Source organism: Austrofundulus limnaeus, unplaced genomic scaffold, assembly GCF_001266775.1.
Source record: "Austrofundulus limnaeus strain Quisiro unplaced genomic scaffold, Austrofundulus_limnaeus-1.0 Scaffold5, whole genome shotgun sequence".
Taxonomy (NCBI): domain Eukaryota; kingdom Metazoa; phylum Chordata; class Actinopteri; order Cyprinodontiformes; family Rivulidae; genus Austrofundulus; species Austrofundulus limnaeus.
This window is the reverse complement of record NW_013952407.1, coordinates 350,002-370,290: the sequence shown is the minus strand read 5'-3', so window position 1 is coordinate 370,290 and position 20,289 is coordinate 350,002. Positions and strand designations below refer to the sequence as shown.

At 36.9% G+C, this 20,289-nt stretch overlaps 1 protein-coding gene across 4 annotated transcripts in view; it reads left to right on the top strand.

The window, feature by feature from the left end:
- The window catches only part of mybpc3 (myosin binding protein C3), a 32,350-nt gene extending 12,170 nt beyond the window's left edge, over positions 1-20,180 (top strand). For all 4 annotated transcript variants that reach the window (XM_014026113.1, XM_014026097.1, XM_014026088.1 and 1 more), the window contains 22 exons: positions 1,591-1,754; positions 1,843-1,975; positions 2,095-2,097; positions 2,175-2,299; positions 2,368-2,473; positions 3,681-3,847; positions 6,045-6,210; positions 6,286-6,392; positions 6,477-6,506; positions 6,587-6,726; positions 9,758-9,917; positions 10,016-10,120; positions 10,923-11,111; positions 12,006-12,140; positions 12,324-12,491; positions 12,675-12,763; positions 14,190-14,385; positions 14,459-14,598; positions 17,774-17,933; positions 18,014-18,150; positions 18,949-19,135; positions 19,295-20,180. In XM_014026113.1, coding sequence (XP_013881567.1) covers positions 1,591-1,754; positions 1,843-1,975; positions 2,095-2,097; positions 2,175-2,299; positions 2,368-2,473; positions 3,681-3,847; positions 6,045-6,210; positions 6,286-6,392; positions 6,477-6,506; positions 6,587-6,726; positions 9,758-9,917; positions 10,016-10,120; positions 10,923-11,111; positions 12,006-12,140; positions 12,324-12,491; positions 12,675-12,763; positions 14,190-14,385; positions 14,459-14,598; positions 17,774-17,933; positions 18,014-18,150; positions 18,949-19,135; positions 19,295-19,335 — 2,848 coding nt within the window. In that variant the 3' untranslated portion in view covers positions 19,336-20,180. The remainder of the gene's footprint in view (positions 1-1,590; positions 1,755-1,842; positions 1,976-2,094; positions 2,098-2,174; positions 2,300-2,367; positions 2,474-3,680; positions 3,848-6,044; positions 6,211-6,285; positions 6,393-6,476; positions 6,507-6,586; positions 6,727-9,757; positions 9,918-10,015; positions 10,121-10,922; positions 11,112-12,005; positions 12,141-12,323; positions 12,492-12,674; positions 12,764-14,189; positions 14,386-14,458; positions 14,599-17,773; positions 17,934-18,013; positions 18,151-18,948; positions 19,136-19,294) is intronic.
- The last annotated feature ends 109 nt before the right edge of the window (positions 20,181-20,289 follow it).

Genomic DNA, 20,289 nt, shown 5'->3' with positions numbered 1-20,289 from the left:
GGCAGAGGTAATCCTTTTTGCCTTTGTTTTGAACTAAACTTTAAACTTTAAGCTAAATTTAGGCACCACAAGCATGCAARACATTGAAATAAAAAGATTTATTGGAAAAAAATGTAAACATAATAAAGTATAAACATTTAAGACACACAAATGCATGTACAAGTAAAGGAAAAACAATTAATACATATGTAAAAAAAACAGTAAAATTGAAATCATGTGTTAAAATGTATAGACTAATTTATTGAAACTAACCTGGAAAAATAAATACGAAAGTCAATTAAAATATAAAACAGGAGATAAAGTTCTCTAATTGGTGCCTTTAAGTGTATTTATTTAATAGTTCATTTATATAATTCTGCTTTTATTTCTAATTATGTCACTTTTGGTCCTCCGTACTGCAGAAGCCTGATAATCATCTATTCATTCAAATCAGGTGTGTTGGAGTAGAGAAACAAGTAAAACATGCAGAGCTGCGGCCCTCCAGGACCAGGATTGCCCACCCCTGAGTTAGAGCATGCTGTCAGCATGGGTTTTATCTGTGAATAAATACAATGTTTTTATATATACAACAGATACTGTATGTTTGATAAAAACACTGTATGAGTGTGTGTGATTGGATGACTGTGAAACATTGTAAAGTGCTCTGCAAAACCTGAAGAGGGCACAAAAGGTGCTACAAATGTAAACCTTTTCTTAAAGGGGAGGTATTATGCAATATTTAGTTTGTGCTTTTTATCATGTTATAATGTCATTCTCTCATCAAAAACAACCAGTGTTGCTTTGACTCATCCAATGTTTGAGAAATCCTTGAATCACCTGTGGTAGCCATGCGGCGCTGCCTAAACGCATGCTGGTACAAAGCCCCGCCTATTTACACAAATCTCCTCCCCTGCAGCCGAGTTCCCACCCCACAGAGCAGAGCACCCCTCCCCCTAAAGCATTTTTATGAAGATGTGCTGAAGTGGGAGTGTCAGAAATGGTAGGGGTTTCTTAAAGAGACAGAGGCCAATTTTATTTAAATATAGGTTATGATGCAAAGTCAAATTTATAATGATATACAACTGAAGGTAACATAGGTACAAGATTGAGGTATAGAACTGAACTATGTGCCTGGAAATTACATAATACCCCCCTTTATTATGTGAATGTTTGATCACTGTATTAATATTTGTTTTAAGAACTTATTAATTGTAGAATTTATGTGCTTCATCACTGGTCTGTTTTGTCAGAATTGTCTTCTGTTTTAACATGAGCAGCAGTTTTCATAAGATCCTTTTTTTATCATTATTTGCATTATGACATTTAATCATTTAATTGCACTTGGGAAATTAAACATTAATCATAATTTTGGTCAAATTTGTATGGTTACATAAAGTTTTAAATTCATTTTATTGTATTTATTACAATACAAGCATTGCGAGCAAAAGGAAGGTAAGAAGTTTTAAACTACATAACAAGTTAAGCCAGAGACAAACAGTCACGATAGTCCTCTAAATACTACATTCAATGTGTAATTTTATAGTTAAATTGCGATAGTTAGTAGTTGTTTTACCTTGCTTTGATGCACAATAATTCTTGTTTGTCCATCAGAGCTGTGCACGTGAACGTTGAGCCTGACGTGGACGTTTGGAGCATCCTCAGCCGCGCTCCTCCTTCAGAATATGAAAAGATTGCTTTCCAGCACGGCATCACAGACCTTAGAGGAATGCTCAAGAGACTGAAGAAGATGAAGAAGGAGGAGAAGAAAAGCGAAGGTCAGGACATTCGTCACGTTCTCCTTTAAAAACTTTAAAAGTAAAAAAATATTTATTTTTTTGTCTAATTTCTGCCCTGAAACTGCAGCTTTCCTAAAAAAGTTGGACCCGGCCTACCAGGTGTCCAAAGGACATAAGATAAAGCTCGCAGTTGAGGTTGCCAATGAAAATGTGGAGGTGAAGTGGCTGAAAAATGGACAAGAAATTCAAAAATCCGGAAGGTTTGGATTTATGTGCTCCTTGTTCTCTTCATACATAATGAGAGCCCTCCCTAACTTTTTTTATTTTTATTCTTTCCTCTCCTCTGCCGCTCTTTACCTTCATTAATTTCCATCTTCAGCAAGTAAGTGTCCAACAGAATGACAGAATCTGAAAACCAAATAATCTTTTTATAACATGAGACTCTTGGCATTTGTGAAGGTACATATTTGAGAGCGTTGGCAACATGCGCTACCTTACCATCACCCACTGCTCGTTAGCAGACGATGCAGCGTACGCGTGTGTGGTGGGAGACGAGAAGTGCACCACTGAGCTCTTTGTTAAAGGTGAGAAACAGCCAGAGAGAAACCAGATTTGCTTTTTTTTTTAATCTGTCAGAATATTTTTTTTCCAGAGCCTCCTGTGACGATTGTAAAAAACCTGGAGGATCAGATGGTTATGAAGGGTGAGCGGGTCGAGTTGATGTGTGAAGTTTCAGAAGAAGGAGCAAACGTTAAATGGTGAGGTGAAGCTTTTAGTAGTTTCATTTTTAGGCCATGGAAACACGACTCCGAAATATAAAGTGTTTGCTTTTAGGCTGTTGGACCAACTGACAAAGGGATTGCTTTAGATTGTTCTAYTTGTTAATCTAATGGGATTACAGAAAATAAAGTAGTATTTCTTGAATAAATGCACTCAAATGCTGATTCTTAAACAAAGATTTTGCTCAACRCATGTGAATTTGGAGTATGTTATAGGGATGACTCTSAGCTACKGCCACACCWAATTTTAAGTCAGTYTCTGTAAAACTGACTGAGTTTTACCAAAATGTCRATTTGCCAAGTACAGCCAGTTACTACTTTATGAGTCTCATTAAAAGTTGTCCAAGGGTGAGTAAGAGGAGACAAAAAATTAGCTTTAACTCAGTCAGTTTTAWKGATATTGAGCTGAACTTTGGTGTGGTAGTAGCTGAGAATCTTCTCTAACATGTACTTTGAGCACTAAGAGATTACAAGATTTTGGATTAAAACTTTGGCAGTAATTGGAGTTAGTGTGCATTCCTTCAAGGAATCACATTTTCATTCATTTATAGTGAGTTGCTTTATTATTAAGTCCACATAAATGTWCAAAATGTAATTGTACGTCATTAAAATATCTACTAAACTGAAAGTTTGAACACAAGCTGTGTGCTCAGTAAGACGTTAGGTCATGGGATGAGATACTAACAAGCTTTTAATTAGGGKTTAACTGAACAGAGGCAGAGGATTGCATTGTAAAMCAARGCATTAAGTTAACRGCTAATGCTAATTTTAAAAAAAGGCTCTAAATCAGATTGTGTTAAACATAGAAAGCTTGAAACTGGTGTAGTACTAGCCAATAATATACTTTAACAAATTTTAAATGCTAAATAAAAATTCAAGATGGCCGCCAGAGCTAATTTTAAGCAGCAATAACCCAGCCATTTTAGGACATACTGGACTGGTGGGGTGAACGATTTCCATCACGTTCAGAATCCAAATCAAAATCAAAGATGGTGGCCATAGCTACAATGTAAAAGGGACTCTAACGTGGCCATTTTAGCCACATTTTGCTMAAATTTGGTGTGGTGGTAGCCAAGAGAAAGCCCCCAAATTATGTAGAAAATAATCTCATACAAAGAGGCAAGCCRTTTAATAGTTTCACCAAGAACTATTCTAATTTTTTTTGTCGTTTGTTTTATCTGTGCAGGGAGAAAGATGGTGTCGAACTGACCAGAGACGAGTCTTTAAAATATCGTTTCAAGAAAGACGGCTGCAAACATTATCTAATAATTAATGAGGCGACCAAGGAGGACAGCGGCCACTACAAGGTCAAAACAAACGGTGGAGAGTCGATGGCTGAGCTCCTGGTGCAGGGTGAGTGTCAGCCACTCTGTCGCTACCTTCTTATCTTAGTGATAAATTCTCCAAGTATACATTCCCATAGCTAACCAGCAGCTAGCTGTGAGGCCCTGTCCATTCTCGGCGGGGCGTCTATCTTTGTAACTCTCTCAGGATTCGGCCAAGGCTCCAGCAACAAGGACAAGCCGGCTAAACTTAGACGGATGTAAATTTCACCTGAAGGGCACAGGTCCGCACAAACGGGCTGACTTATCTGTCTTGACTTTGTTTTCTGGGCTGTTTGATCCGAGGCAGGGAACCAGATTGGTGTTTGTCCTCTAGTCAGACAATCAGAGATAACCTTGGGAGGTTGAGGGAAAAAGACATGCAAAACAAAAATACACATACACAGTAAGTTTTAAAAAGCACCTTAATGGATGCATTGCAAAAACAGTTTGCAAACWTAAACAAAAGTTGATGCATTTAAGCTCAAAATAGAGCAGAACAAAGATTGATATTCAGTTTGATGATTTTGATACGGCCAATTCTTGTCTGACACACATTTTGTTCCCTTCTCAAGAACTATCGTTTTGTGTAATTGTGAAGAAAAAGCCCTAATGGCACACTTTTACTCAGCAATAAAAAAGAACACTTATTTTGTATTTGGTCTACGAGGAAATCAAAATTTTTTGAGGTAGATTTTAAGTTAATAGAAAAAAACGTGTGTTTTTGTAAACTTTTCTCACATATTGTTTTTTAAAATGTTAGTTCAGTTTTTAATTACTGTTGTTGGTCTTTTACCATATTTAGTGATAACAGCTAAACTCCATTTATTTTAACCAAAATATAATTTTATTCATTAAAACAGAACAGTAAATTTTAAATATTTAACAATTTATAAACAGTAAAGGTAACAGGTAGGTACTCACAGATGTTTTATGGGTTTCTATTAAATCATGTTTTCTTGTAAAAATCTAAAATCTTCCTTTCTAACTGAATACTTTTATAGCACAAACATTATGAAGGCAGATAGAAATATAGTAGCTGCTTTAGAGCAGCGTGCTGTGAGATATCTCATCCAGATTACAGTCAGATGACTTCAGCAACTCAACATGCTTCATTATTATTGTTATTATTTCCAGTAATAACCTGAAGTCTCTGCATCTTCTTTTAAATTCTCACATTTTTGTGTGAATGCTTCGAAAAACATTCACACTTTTGAGATCCTTTTTTTTACAACACGTTTTTCCGCACACATTTTGTTCCACATTTTTTTGTACTTTTTCAACAATTCATAAATCAAAACGTTCAGCTCCTTCAGCAGTTTAAAGTTTGAGAGATTTGGATTTTTGTGCCATTTTATTTCTACTTGAAAATGAAAAATAAAACCTTTAAAAACGTTTTTTTAATTTCTAATTTCAGCTTTCATCAGACTTCTATTTTGTTAATTTTAGCTTTTTTCTGCTTTTATAAGGTATCATTCTAACCTTTTAAGCTAATCTTCTGCTAATTTGAACTTATGCGTGTTTCTTTCAGCTGCTGATTTCAGCTGTTTTTGTATTTTAGCTACTTTTTAGAACTTCTGCTACTTTTTGTTATTTTTAGACTAGTTTCAGTTTTAGTTATTTCAAAACAAACTACAAATACTTGTTTTTTGTTGTTTTTTGCTCATTTGAAAATTTAGATTCTTATTTCCCCATTAGTTAATTTTACCTCATTACATTTATTTTTAGATAAAAAAGTATTTTAATTTTTTGCTGATATAAGATATGTTTTTTTCTCTTTTTGTGTTTTTTTACACTTGTTTTGCTGTCTTTCTACTATTATTCTACTTTTGTTGTCCTAATTTCAGCATCGATCATCTGTTAATTAAATGTAACTCACACTAACAGGTTTGCTCTTTAGCATTTTCAGCTTCTTCAGCAACTTTCGTCAATAAAATGTTTCAATATTAAGCAATTATATACTTTATTTATTTATTTATTTATTTATTTATTTATTTATTTATTTATTTATTTTAAATTCACACTGCATTTTTGCAGGAAGTACAAATTCTCTGGTTTATCTTAACAAATCTTAAATCTGATGAATTTTTCTTCTCTTTTCTGTTGCTATGACACAAAAGAACAACTTTTACTGTTCACAATGTTCTCATACGTGCTCTGGCATTGTGTTTTTTCTAAATCAAATGCATGTGTGCATTTTGAGCGTCTGTTTCCTCCCGGCTGTGCAGAGAAAGAACTGGAGGTCTACCAGAGCATCGCAGACCTGACGGTGAAGGCCAAGGACCAGGCGGTTTTCAAGTGTGAGGTTTCGGATGAGAACGTGAGGGGAACCTGGTACAAGAACGGTGCAGAGGTCAAGGCCGACGCCAGAATAAACATCTCCCACATTGGCAGGTCAGGATCCTGAACATCCTAAATATTAGATCCTAAACACTGAGCAGATCCTGAACTCCCCTCGTGAACTCAAAGGATCCACAAACTGACCATCGATGACGTCAAACCGGAGGATGAGGGAGACTACACCTTTGTGCCGGATGGTTTTGCCTTCAACCTTTCTGCTAAACTCAACTTCTTGGGTAACAATAACTCTTTACCTTTCAAAGAGAACACTTGCGTCTAAATATTTACCAGTTTCTGCCTCTGCTCTCTGGGCTCCTCAGAGGTGAAGATCGACTACGTGCCACGCCAAGGTACGCCATCACAAGCTCAAACACCTGTAGAGAAACAGAACCAGGACTAGACCCTCTTTCTAACCMTTGGATTGCTTTAGATCCTCCAAAGATCCACCTGGACTGCATGAGTTGCACCGCTGAGTCAACCATCGTGGTGGTGGCGGGAAACAAACTGCGTCTGGARGTCCCGATCACTGGAGATCCTGCTCCCACTGTCATCTGGACCAAAGAAGAGAAGGTAAAGAAAGGAAGAGCAAAGCCTGCTGTAAATAAAGGAATAGACTGGTCATTTATGAAGCAATGTTCTGCCAAATAATTAGTTTGCGTATTATCCATCATTACATCATAAAACTGAAGGATGGATAAAAGCAGAAATCTTTATTTTCATTTTTAAACTTATAAAACAATTATTCCTCAAAAATGGCAGATTGTACTGATGTGAAAGTGTTAAAAGTCCCATCAGTGCTTAAAAAATAGTTTTTAAGTCAACAAGCGAATAATATTGGGACAGGTGAGCYGTGTTTTATAAAGTACCTCAAAGTGATACTTGAGTTAAAGTGCAAGTAACTTATCATAAAAATACTTTGGTAAAAGTTAAAGTCTTCAAAATATTACTTGAGTAAAAGTCTTAAAGTATCTGATATTTTTTGTACTTAAGTATCAAAAGTAAATTTCTGACACAAAATCTACTTAAGTATTAAAAGTAAAAGTACTGAGTAAAAGTGAGCAGTTAGATTTTCCAAAATGACATTTATTGGGAGGCGACTTCTCCAAAATATATTTTTTCTAACGGCGTGCAGCTGTGATGGGTTGTGTACAAGCTAATACCATGTCAGAATGGTATATATTTATACTTCTCATCCAACCACAATTWAARTCACTCTGTCCAGGAGACACAATTTATCAGGATAGTATTTTTAAGTAATAACAACTCGAAATAAAATAGGAGTAACGACTTTCTACTTCTTACTTTTTTTTAAAACGTAGTGAGTAGAAAGTACAGGTAATTGTGTAAAAATGTAATGAGTAAAAGCAAAAAGTACGCTGAAAAATAATAACTCAGGTAAAGTACAGATAACCAAAATTTCTTCTTAAGTACAGTAACAATTTGTACTTTGTTACTTTACAACTCTGCAGGTGAGCTTTGTTGCAGTTTTTGCTCTTTAGGTTGTGAAATCTCACCCCAGTAATAAATAATCTTAAAACAACATTTAAAGGTGGAGAGAGAGATAGATGCCCTCTGAGGTGTCATCAGCTTTATTGCTTACTGTCCTTAAACGTAGGCTAGTTGTAGAAAAGCTCACGGGGAGGAGACCTCAGCCTCTTGGATCCTCAACCATGGAGAGGTAAGTGATCCTTTCAACTCCTGCTTGTTTGAAATGTCTTTACAGGCGAGCACGTTGCAATCTTGTTAGCTGTTTCCAGTTTTTTATGCATTTATCAACTGCTTTAATCAGAAACACAACCACATTTCCAAAAAGGTCTGAATGCTGTAATGTTTACATTTTTAAAAATGCCATAAATTATTTGTCATTTTAAACAATTGTGTTGTTATTGAAAGCTTTAACTCCAGTAAATGATTTTAATCATAGATAATAAATGACCTTTTTATGATATATAATTTTGCTTTATTTACATTCAAATCAAAGCAACTCTTTTGGAAACAGGGTTGTCGTTCACTTATTGAAAGCATTTTTGATGTACAGAAGAAAGCTGATGGACAACTTTATACGACCTTTCACCGATTTCCCTTTAATAATCCAGTAAAATCTCAATAAAACATTTAATAAGGGATGTTTCAACTAATTAACCTGATAAATTGAGATTTTTTTAAGCTTTTCTGTGACTCCACCAGCTGTCAGTTCATGGTTGGCGATCATGTCTGTGTTTGTGCATGTTTTTGTTAGTCAGTCTGTTAGCAAAATATCCCCTGAACCACTGGATGGATTTGAGTGAAACTCGCAAAAAGTAATAATTAAACTTACCTCTACAACTGAATGAGGTTTGGAGTCCATCTCATTCAAAGCAGCAACAAAAGCTTTTCAAAATTAGAAAACACTAAAAAGGTTACAAGTCATTCATTTTTGCAGATATTGAGCTAAGTTTCTGTGGTTTTGCAGCTGAGAGTAATTCCCATCACTGACCATGATCACACAAGATTTTTAACACTTTGGCATGCGAGGGGATGGGTGATATTTTTAAATTAAATGCTCCAAAACTGGAACACAGGAAAACCTGCATGCAGTAACTCAGCACACATTTAAGATAAGTGCATGTGTTGAATTTTCTCTCAGACTCAGGTCACAGGASGTTCAGCAGTAAGTATATTTTATTTGGTATTTAATTTCTGTTAGCCTTCCATGCTAAACGTTTTAAAGAACACCTGATTGGTTCATTATTAGTCTCCTGCACAGCTGGCCGAATTGTTTTTCTTTTTTTCATCAGGTGTGTTGGAACAAAAAATTCCAAAGAAATCTAACATCCAGAAAATTTACTGAATGATAAAAGAAAGTACTACTGTGAAGTTGTGAAGTATTTACATTCAGTGACAATATAATCAAAAGAATAGTGTTTTCTGAGCTCAGTTTTTCTGTAGTAAGAAACAAACTTGACCAAACCTCATCTCTTCCACATTTTATACGGTCAAACGCAGCACAAATACTGCTGTATCTGTAGTTTACTTTGTTTTTTAAGTTTTTTTTTTTACTTTAAGTCACAAGTGCAACAGCTGCAATACTTTTCAAGCAGGAATAAATTGTTTCTCGAGATCAACTAGTGAACTRGAAGCAATCCTTCAGGTTATGGACAGTAAATATCTTACCTGATCTAGATAGCTCTTTGAGTACATTTGGAGTTGAATTTTCACCAGACCATTAAATAATTAAACTACCAACCCCAAACTGTGATCATTCAAAGCGTTATTTATAACATGTAACATATTAACTGTTCATATACTGTTGTATAAAGAAAGGAAAGAAAAACACATTATCAAATCAAAATGATCATTTTAAAACATCGATTCTGGATTTATGAGGCAAAAATCATTGAATTATCAGATATTGATAAACATGAACATAAAGTTTTATCTTATCTTATCTAATTTTATGATTTCAGAAACATGCATGTACGATTATATGGTTAGCATCTTTATCTTCAAATTTAGCCAAAATAAAAGGAAATCCACTTCAGCAACAGCCAAATCTTTAGAAATGGGAACTTTTGTCAGGAACAGTTTTTTTTATCTAGTGACTCTGATCCTCACCTTGCAGGTCGTCACAGAGGGAGARGGCCGAGTCCACGTGGAATCCACAAAGGGCCACTGTATCTTCACTATTGAAGGAGCTGAGAGGCAGGATGAGGGGGTCTACTCTGTTGTGGTCCGAAACCCAGCAGGAGAAGATACGGCCGACATCCGTGTGAAAGTTGTTGGTAAGATAATACTGTTTAATGGAAAAGTAAAAAAATAATGATAATAATAATAATAAACTGAATTGTCTTCATTCATGTGACTGTTTTTCTTTCCTCAGATGTCCCAGATCCTCCCCAGTCTCCAAAGATCCTGAGTGTGGGGGAAGATTCCTGTATTGTTCAGTGGGAACCCCCGAAATTTGATGGCGGACAACCAGTAATTGGTAAAACCTTATCAAAAGACTTATTTTGGTAACATACATTAGGAAGTGGAAAATTATTATAAATTATCTGAATGGATACTGCTGTGACACCTGAATTTCCCCTCTGCGGGACAATAAAAGCTGTTATTTCTATATAAAAGCACATTCTCCACCATTAAAGAAGCTTGARGCAGGTGACTATATTGGGGCTTTTTAAGCTACAAGAGAGAACTGGTGAAGTTGGTTCTGAACTGAGTTCAGTATCAGATTTCAAGACTTCCGACTCGCTCTCAAGTGTTTGTAGATATTTACACTGGTTATATTTAATCTACTAGAATCTAATCTGTCAGTTTAGCTTTAAATAATTTCAAGACAAACACTTAATATGAAAAATTTAATTTACTTACATGTAACTGAAATTATAGACCTGTAGGAGTTTTATTTTGACTCCTGATACAAAATGGGAGGATGTGGCGATAAAGAAGGAGACCAAGAATTAGACCTTGTGGGACTCCTGAGAAAAAAAATTATTTTGTAATAAAAAATAAAAACACTACACACTGAAACATAAAACGTCATGTTCTTTAAATATGTTGAAAATATCAGCGTATGTTATAGTTRGACTCGCAGATGGAAGTTGAAGCCACAATGAATGAGCGCCCCCTGGTGGCTGGCTGCAATGACACGTTTTTAATGTCCCATAACAAGTTAGTTTTTATCTGTGGAAAGTGTGTGCTTTCAGCATGTTTAGTGACGGATCTGAACATTTATTGTTACCTTTTCTTTAAGTATGAAAGTAATGTGCTGCTGCCTGAATTCTCAGGTTACGTGTTGGAGAGGAAGAAGCTGAGGAGCTACAGGTGGATGAGACTGAACTTTGACCCCTACCCTGAAACGACCTACGAGGCCAGGCGCATGATCGAAGGGGTGCCGTACGAGATGCGGGTTTACGCCGTCAACGGGATCGGCATGTCCCGCCACAGTCCCGCCTCGCAGCCGTTTGTGCCAGTCGGTGAGCCCGAACCAACGTTTCTCTAAACTTCACACACTCAGTTAAAAAGTGTTTGTGAAACTGCTTAAAGCATGTGTCAGAGGAATCAACACCGACTAATGCAAACATGCTGGGTCATGTGATAAAACAAAATCCCAGCTTCATGAAGTGTGAATTTATTGGTGATTTTCTCTTTTTTCAGCTCCTCCTCTGACCCTGAGTAAGCTAGAAACAAAACATCAAGCCTGATGCAGTACATTTCTCTATCAATGTTGCATTCTGCAGCATACTTTGACATGGCAGTTTGAGGACAAAACACTGACATAAATGGATTAAAGAGAGTAATAAGCTACAGTCTGTGCCCGTCTTTACTTAAATGTATATATTTATGCTCTGATACTGAAAAAAAAATACTCAAATAAATCCTGATATTTATTGTAGTTTAATGCCAGATGGGCTATATCTCACATACAAGCTGTTTGTTACAACACTTGACTCTTTTAAACACTGAGCTAAATCATTTTTTTTATGATTATTACCTTTTATTAACCAGACYAATCCCATTGAGATCTATTTCAATGGAGGCCTGGGTCTGAAGGRTGTCGAAACCTGCATGTATTTTAAAATACTCAGAGAAAACCCACTTAAAACACACAGAAAGACCCTCAAATAAGTAAATCTGCTGCTGTAAARAAGCAAGCACCAACAATTGTGTTCTATTGCAAGGTCCTTTGGGTGTTTCTGCTACAATCGCAGAGTCATCTGAACTACTCATCCTGATTAAACCCTCCTGCTGCCCTCGGGTCAAAAAGGCCTCATGAGTCACTTTGACTTAAGGGAAGCCGAAGGGTTAAGCACATAAATGCCTTAACTGACTAACAGCTACATTTACCCGCCTCCCTGCCCCTATCTCAGCCCCTACAAGCGAGCCCACCGGACTGCACGTTGACGACGTCAGCGACACTTCAATCACGCTGAAGTGGCGAGCTCCAGAGAGGATCGGCGCCGCGGAGCTCGAGGGTTACGGCATCGAGTGCTGCAAGGAGGGCAGTAAGTGTAGGAGCCATGCAGCTGCCTGCAGCCGGTCGATAAGGATGGCTTAAATATAGCACCGGAACGAGTGAATTAAAGCAAAGCCGAGGACACATTCGTATATCATTTGTCACATTTTTCTGGTGTAATTTGGCATCGGAGGCCTGTCAGTTTGACGTGTCGTGTGCTCTCTGGCGGCAGCTGATGAATGGAWACCTGCAGTTCAGGGTCTGTCAGAGAGGACATCTGTAACCATCAAAAACCTAACCACCGGAGACAAGTTAATGTTCCGCGTGCGAGCCTACAACATGGCGGGACCCAGTCCCCCGGCTCTTCTGGCTCAACCAGTCACCATCAGAGAAATCATGCGTGAGTATTCCAGAGTTTCACTGAACCCTGCTTAGTCAGGTCACAAAGGCTGCGAGGTTAGTGACATCTTTACCACAMCTTTGCTAAGTTCAGACCAATTTCTCCTTTATTTGACGACCAACTTTTAGAGTTTTTGTCATTATTTTAGTTTTTCTAATTTTTTTATTATTATTATTTTTACAGAACGCCCCAAAATCTGGCTCCCAAGATATCTGCGCCAAACTCTGGTCAGGAAAGTTGGAGAGACTGTTAACATCATGATTCCATTCCAGGTAGCACCTCATTGGCTTAAACTCTTTCTTTTACGCTGTCACAATAGCAGAGGGTTTTGTTTTTTTTCTAAAATATGTAAAATGTTCAAAAAGAGAGAAAGTCATYAATGGATTTTAAGTTTTGGGGGTTTCTTAATTGTTCAGAGGACACAAAACTGTCTTTCACTTTAGCTTTGGCCTTAATATTTYAAGGATCWAAAGCAGAGGTTCCCAAAGTGGGGCCCGTGGGRCAAAACTGTCCTGCTTCTAGGTTGTGTTCTCCTGTTTTATCCAGAAACACCATGTTTCCACTTAGTCATTCCAACCATTGTTCAACTATATAAAGGACTGTAGTGCAGATAGTCTTAACTCATGGCACTTTCTTTATCTTTTAATTATGATAAAATTAAACACAAAATACACTACAAGAGARCATTGCCATTAGATTTAAGCACACATCTAGATTTGCACACTTTATAAGACCACAAKTACTCAAATATTAATTTATGAAAAGTCCCATGAGCTTTTGCTGCTCGAGTTTACGTCAAATTTTCTGCACATCCATTGGCTATCAAAAAATAAACAAAAAAATGTGGGCTATCACACTGGCTGCCAGCTTAAAATAAAATAACTTTACTAAAGAAGTATTTGCATTTCATTTTATTATGTTATTGCATTTGGCCCGCGGCCCACAGATTCATTTTTGTTTTGGCCCTCTTAGGTAAAATGCTTTGGCACCCCTGATCTAAAGAAACTTAGAAAAATATTAACAGCAGAGGTAAAAACAATGCAATTCTTAGGTAGTCTATTTTTTTTTATTCATACAATGACCAATTGATCAAAGCAGGTCATTAGAAATGGAGAACCATGAAAATAGAATGATTTGTACTTTACTTTTTACTATTTTTTGAGGTTTGTTGATGTTTCTGCCAGATTGTTCAAAGGTTTTTTTGAATCATTGCATGCTGCACCAAAAGATTTACAACAAATGTCAGCCAACTCAGCAATTCCTCCACAAAATTGTGGTTGAAAATAAAAAAAATGTAAAGAAAATTAGAAATTAATGTTGAAAATGAGGTCCTCGTTGTAAATGGTAAATGGTACTGAACTTATAGAGCGCTTTTCAAGTCCCTCCGGACCCCCAAAGCGCTTTACACTAACAGACATTCACCCATTCACACTCACATTCACACACTGATGATGGCAAACTACACTGTAGCCACAGCTGCCCTGGGGCACACTGACAGAGGTGGGGCTGCCATACATCGGCGCCACCGGACCCTCTGACCATCATCAGTAGGCAAGGTGGGTGAAGTGTCTTGCCCAAGGACACAACGACTGAGATGGCTGGACGGGGGWTCGAACCAGTAACCTTCTGGTTCCAGGACGACTCCCCTAACCGCTCCGCCACAGCCGCCCCTAAATCCTGTCTCTTGTTGGTGTGCAGGGAAAGCCCAGGCCAAAAGTTATTTGGAGTAAAGACGGGAAACCTCTGGACTCCTCGTTCGCCAGCGTGAGGAACAGTGAAGTAGACTCGATCCTCTTCATCCGTAGGACAGAGAGAAAACATTCGGGMCAGTACGATCTGCAGGTGCAGATCGAGAATGTGGAAGACGTGGCTAAAGTCGTGCTGCAGGTTGTAGGTAAGCACGTACGGCTACAGACAGGAGGAAAAAACTCTCCGTAAAAACTGTTAATGTGATTTCCTGRCTGCAGATCTCCCAGGACCACCTGAGGCCCTGCGGTATGTGGATAGCTGGGGTTTCAACGTGGCGCTCGAGTGGAAACCACCAAAGGATGACGGCAACTGTGAGATAAGCGGTTACACCATTCAGAAAGCTGACAAGAAGACCATGGTGAGACACTTTAGTCCTACAGCTTACTCTGCATCCAAATTAAATATAAAAACATCTATATTTACAACAAATATAAAGGGATTCATAAAGTTTGCTTTCATATCTAGGAAAGAGTTTGTTTTTTATTATTATTTTAACAAACCTGATTATATTCTGTAAGCAAAAACTCTAAATGACTAAAGCATATTTGTTATTAACCCTTTCTAGGTGTGTAAGAAAATATCGATACACTGAAATATTGCCATATTTAATTTTCTGATACTTTATTGATTCTCAAAAGCACAGTATCGATTTTTTAAGTGGTTCAGTTTTGTGTTGTWGTTTAGCCTCCGARCACTAGTTGGCAGCAGTCAGCTAACCATTCGGCTGTAGTTAGAAGAAACGTGAAAAATAAATGCAGTWTTCACTGTTTAGTGTTCTTCTGATCGCTTGAAAATAAACTGAATTCAACATAKTTTTTCATGTAATGCATGGTGTGCTCTTTATACTGAGTTTTTCTAAAACTACAATCTTTTGAAGAAAGAAATAGCAATATATCACTTTGCTTACAGTATCACACATATTGCGATAGATCATATCGTGGCCCATGTTGTGAGGTGCATCATATCAATTTTTTTCCCAATATACAGTCCTGTTTCTGAAACACAGCAGATTCTTTTATTCAATAATTCACAATTTAGTATTTTATAGATCAGGTATGGCTTGAGGACCATCTGAGGGTTTATGTTATGAAGGCCTTTTAACAAAATTATATTTTAAATCTCCACATTTGAAGATATGCATAAACATATTCAGTAAACACAGACTAAAGCTAAATGAATTTCATGTCAGTGATTCTCTTCAGGGCAGTAAATGTAAACCTTAACATCAAATTATATTAAAGAGACTTGAATGGAAACAATAAATCATTGTGTCAAAGTAACATGACTGATCTGGACTCCTAATCTGAGAACCTTGTTGATTTATAGCAAAACAGCAGGGTTGCCAGATAAAAACTGTGTATTAATACAATAATTATCATATGTCCGGCAACATYGAGTAAAATCACATAAACCTTTCATATATTTTTCAGAATATAGCTTCACAAAAAATTCTGTTCCTCATTATTTGGTCGAGTTATATCAGTTTTCTGATGCACATCGTGGTCACAGCTGAAATCTAGGCCATTTGAACAAACTGACACATAATAGATGCTTTTAAAAGAACTGGTGCCGAGCTGGAAGTGATGCATGATGGGTCAGTCTGCGAGGACTCCATCATTCTCCACCCGCTCCTGCCAGGATCAGCTCTGCCCAGGAATGTCCTAATCACATCCCCGCAGTCCTGACCTGGTCTGGATCATCWGTGCAGTGATGCAGAGCCGGCCCAGCCACCGTGGCACATGGTTCGGGTTTCACCTGAGTCATTATTAGCTCAAATTAATTTTACTGGTAGCACGGTGCGCTTTGAGATACAGATCATCATGTTACCAATAACAGGCTGCCTGCTACATGTCAGAGATAAAAGCAGCGAGCATGAATGTAGTTTAAATCTGCTCATATCGTGTTTCATTTGTGTTCCACAGAAACGAACAAAGAGCTGCTCTCCTTTAATTTCACTTACTTTATAAAAAGTAATAGATGTTTTTGACACATTTTAATTAGTGCAAACAAGCAGTGGAATCCATTTATGTGGTCATTTCTAGTTTTACCTAAACTTAAGACAATTAAATTTGACACATTTAATCTAAAAGTGCCCTTACAGGAGCCAGATTTTCCCTTAATACTTTAAAGTGGTCTTAATGGATATCACCTGGCTTTCTAAAAAGGTCTGCTTCAAGCCTGGCACCTTGAACGCAAAATCTAAAGAAACTAGAGAAATTGCATTTCATGTGAAAATGCAGCGTGTATAGGCTACTCAATGCTGAAAGATTTCTGCTGAGAGCTTCTGAAGCTGGAAAGGTTTAAAAGCAAAGCTGTTTATGCAAGTTAAATCATGTTATCAGTCACTTGGACAACTCACTCACCTACACTACCATCACTAATATGCACCTTCGTATACGTTCATTTATTTACTGTACTATARGAGATATACACGCACACATATGTGTTTATGTATATGAGTATATGTACATTGTTAAATATCACATGTGTACAGTGTTTTTTATCTTTCTTTATTCTGTCTCACCCTCTCCTGTATTGAGCTGCAGTAATGTGCAAATTTCCCAACTGTAGGTTCAATAAAGTTTTATCTTATCTAATCTTATCTTAAATTTGAACTACTCACTTTTGTTTAAAGTAGGACAACTGAAGTGAAAAATCTGAAGAAAGACAACGACAAGGACAAAATAAGTAGCAAAAACCAGCAAAAAGAAGCTAAAAGTAGATAAAGCTAATTAAAATTAGCAGACAGGGAAATAAGAGTGAAGATTTCAAATGAGCAAAACAGAAATGCCTGCTAGTTGTTTTGAAATAGCTGAAAAAAGCTAAAACTAGTCGAAGAACAGCTAAAYTAAAGCAGCTGAAATAGCTGAAATTAACACAAAGAAACTGAAAATATGCATGTTTGCCGAATTCAGCAGTAAAAAAGCTAAAACTATCCCAAACAGGGGAATTTAGCTAAAACGCTAAAATTTGCTGAAATTAGCTAAAAAGTAGCTGAAACACAGAAAACAGCTGAAATTAGCAGAAAGCAGCTGAAAGAAGCACAAAAAGCCCAAGTTAGCAGAAAAAAGTTCTAAGTGCAAAAATGTTTCAATTAGCAGACAAAAAGCAGAAAAGGTCAGGATAGCTAAAATCAATAAGCTGGCAAAATGGAAGCTAATTTAGCTGAAATTAGCAGAAATAATAATAAAAAAACAGAATAAAAGTTGAAAAGAGTGGCAAAGAATACGAAGGGTTTTCAAGATATTGAAGACAACTCAATTATTTTCAACGAGAAAAAAATACAGAAAAGGCTAAAAATTTTCAAAACATAAATTGCTGAAATACAAAATGCCGTAGCCGAAATGTCCTGAAGCTGCTGAATGTTTGCTGAAATAGTACAAAAAAACGCAGAACAAGATGCGTGCCAAAAAATGTACGGACGAATARAGTGTTTTAGAAGTGTTCACACAGCCAGGAGTGCTTTTGACATTTTGTTAGAAAGTGTTTCAAATTTTAAGAAACTGCTGAACCATTCTTTATTACTCATGAAGGAGTGGTACACGGTCCACGATCACTGCAGACGAACCCACTGTGTCGTCTCTGACCTCATCATGGGCAACGAGTACATCTTCAGAGTTTACTCCATCAACGTGGTGGGGCTCAGTCCAGAACCCTGCATCACAAAGGACAGCGTGTTCATCCAGAAAACAGGTAACGTGTAACAAACAAATACACACAAAAGTCTAACAGGAGAATAAAATACCTCATGATTGCCTGCTTTTATTTTGTAGGTATCTCCTACAAGTCACCGACCTATAAGAAGCACGACTTCTCAGAAGCGCCAAAGTTCACACATCCGTTGGTGGATCGATCCATAATAGCCGGATACAACGCCACCCTCAGCTGTGCGGTGCGAGGAATACCAAAGGTACTCACGTTCAGTCGCAACACTGGAAACCTTGTGTTGGGTTGAACAGCAGCTGATAACTCCTGCAGAACTTAAAGGAGACATATGATGCTTTTAAATCCTTCTTTTTTACATTTAAATCATTCAGTTCGGTCTATATAAAGTGGAACTGCAATGCTTTGGTCTGAATTCCTCCTTAGTGTAACTCCACAAGTGCTGATGTGTCTCAGATCAACTCATTTTGAGGCTGTCTCCTTAAATCCAAACGAGGTCATTCAAACCCCGCCCCCCTCCAGCTTCCAGACCAGTCCATTCTAGTAGAAATACGACTTTAATATTTGCACAGAAACTTATTTATTTGCAAATAAATTAAAAAGATGTGAACAAGGGAAGACTTGTTCATCCAGCCTTACAAGTTGGAGCCAGAGTCTGACCCAGAACCAGAGGAGAATGAAGACCACCAAATCGTAGTTGGCAAGTCAATCGCAAATACTGTGATGTAATACTTCAGAAAACTTATTAAAGAATAAAGAAAACAGAACTGGTTGAAAAGTACAACCCAAACAGAATTTAAAGACATCTACACAACAATAGGAGAAACTAAATTCAACTTTCCTGCCTCCTACAGACTCCAAGTACAACAAAATTTATTTATTGGCTAAAAAAATTTGAATTTCACACATGTCCCCTTTAAAGTCTTCCAAGAGAATTGCTCAATATTTGATTTTATCCCAGAGATCCTTTCAGACAGAATTAAAACAAGAAATGAGAAACTGTATTTTCTTTTTTTTTCTATTTTTTATTTTTATTTTTTGTCAGCCCAAAGTGACCTGGTACAAAAACAAAATGGACATCTCAAATGAAGCCAAGTACCGGATGCTGAGTAAGCAGGGGATTGTGACGCTGGAGATCCGTAAACCCTGTCCGTTCGACGGGGGGGTCTACATGTGCAAAGCTGTCAACGACCAGGGGGAGGATACAGTGGAGTGTAAGCTGGAGGTTCGCCGTAAGTATCTCACTACAGACCAGTCAGGGCGCCACTGCTTTATACACCAGTAGAGATTTATAATCTAGTATTTTTTTTTAACTAAAAATCATTAAGTTAGATTTTGTGCAGTTTTAACATGTAAATGTTTTTTGATATTGGTTCGTTTCTGGCTCGCAGCTCAAATTGCCAAAGAAGACAAAAAAGAAGCCAACAAATGAGACGTTCCGGCTGAGAAGAAAGAGGAGAAAGGATTACTCTCCAACATGCTGACTCGTTTGTGCCACAAGAAGTTTAATTTAAATCGAAAGCTGTGCTCATCTCATTTGAACCTTTGTTTTGGCAATTCGTTTTTCTGCTGCAGAGATTTGGTGTTGGAAAGTGCTCACAAAGTAAGAAAATCTGCACAGATTTTCCCCTCAGATCAGTGATTAATGTGTCAATACATTTAAAAATTATAAGTAAAAGTTGTGACTGACTTGTGTTCGTTTACCAACAGAAAAAAAGTGACTGGAGATAGGCCAACAATGGCCACATCAATGTAGATGTTTGTGATGGGAAAAAAACAGTTAAATTTAATATATTGATATGAATTTACACTCAGATTTAAGTAAAGTTTGCAGAAGAGTTTTCAAAATGAGCTAAATTGATAAACTCACCAGACTAATGTGGGTCAATCATAGCAGAAATCTTTGTTTACATTAAGTGCATACCCACATTTCAGAATTAACCTGGAAAACTAAGAGTAATGAAATAGTTTGGGACAAAAGGTTTTGTGCAACTTTACTTGTAGTGAATATCTTTTGTTTCTGTTAAACTACTCATCTCATGCTCTAAGTTTTCAGTCGATCATTGAATCATTTTTGGTTTTATTATTATTTTTATCATTATTATTATTATTGCGCTTTACAGACGGTTATATAAATTTAATGTTTAGTTAAATATGAAATTATAATGAAAATATAATTGGAAATGTGTGCAATTTGTTGTTCTGATGCTCAAATGTTTGGACTGGTTTGTGTGTAAAGTGTGCTTTAAAACAATAAATCTTACTGTTGTCTGTTTATGTAATGGTTTGATGGATGTATGGTGGACAATATTGCAAAATAGTAAACATAAAACCAAACGTGTTAAGCTCAGTGGAATGGGGAAGGAGAGTTTAAGAGCTTAGTTAT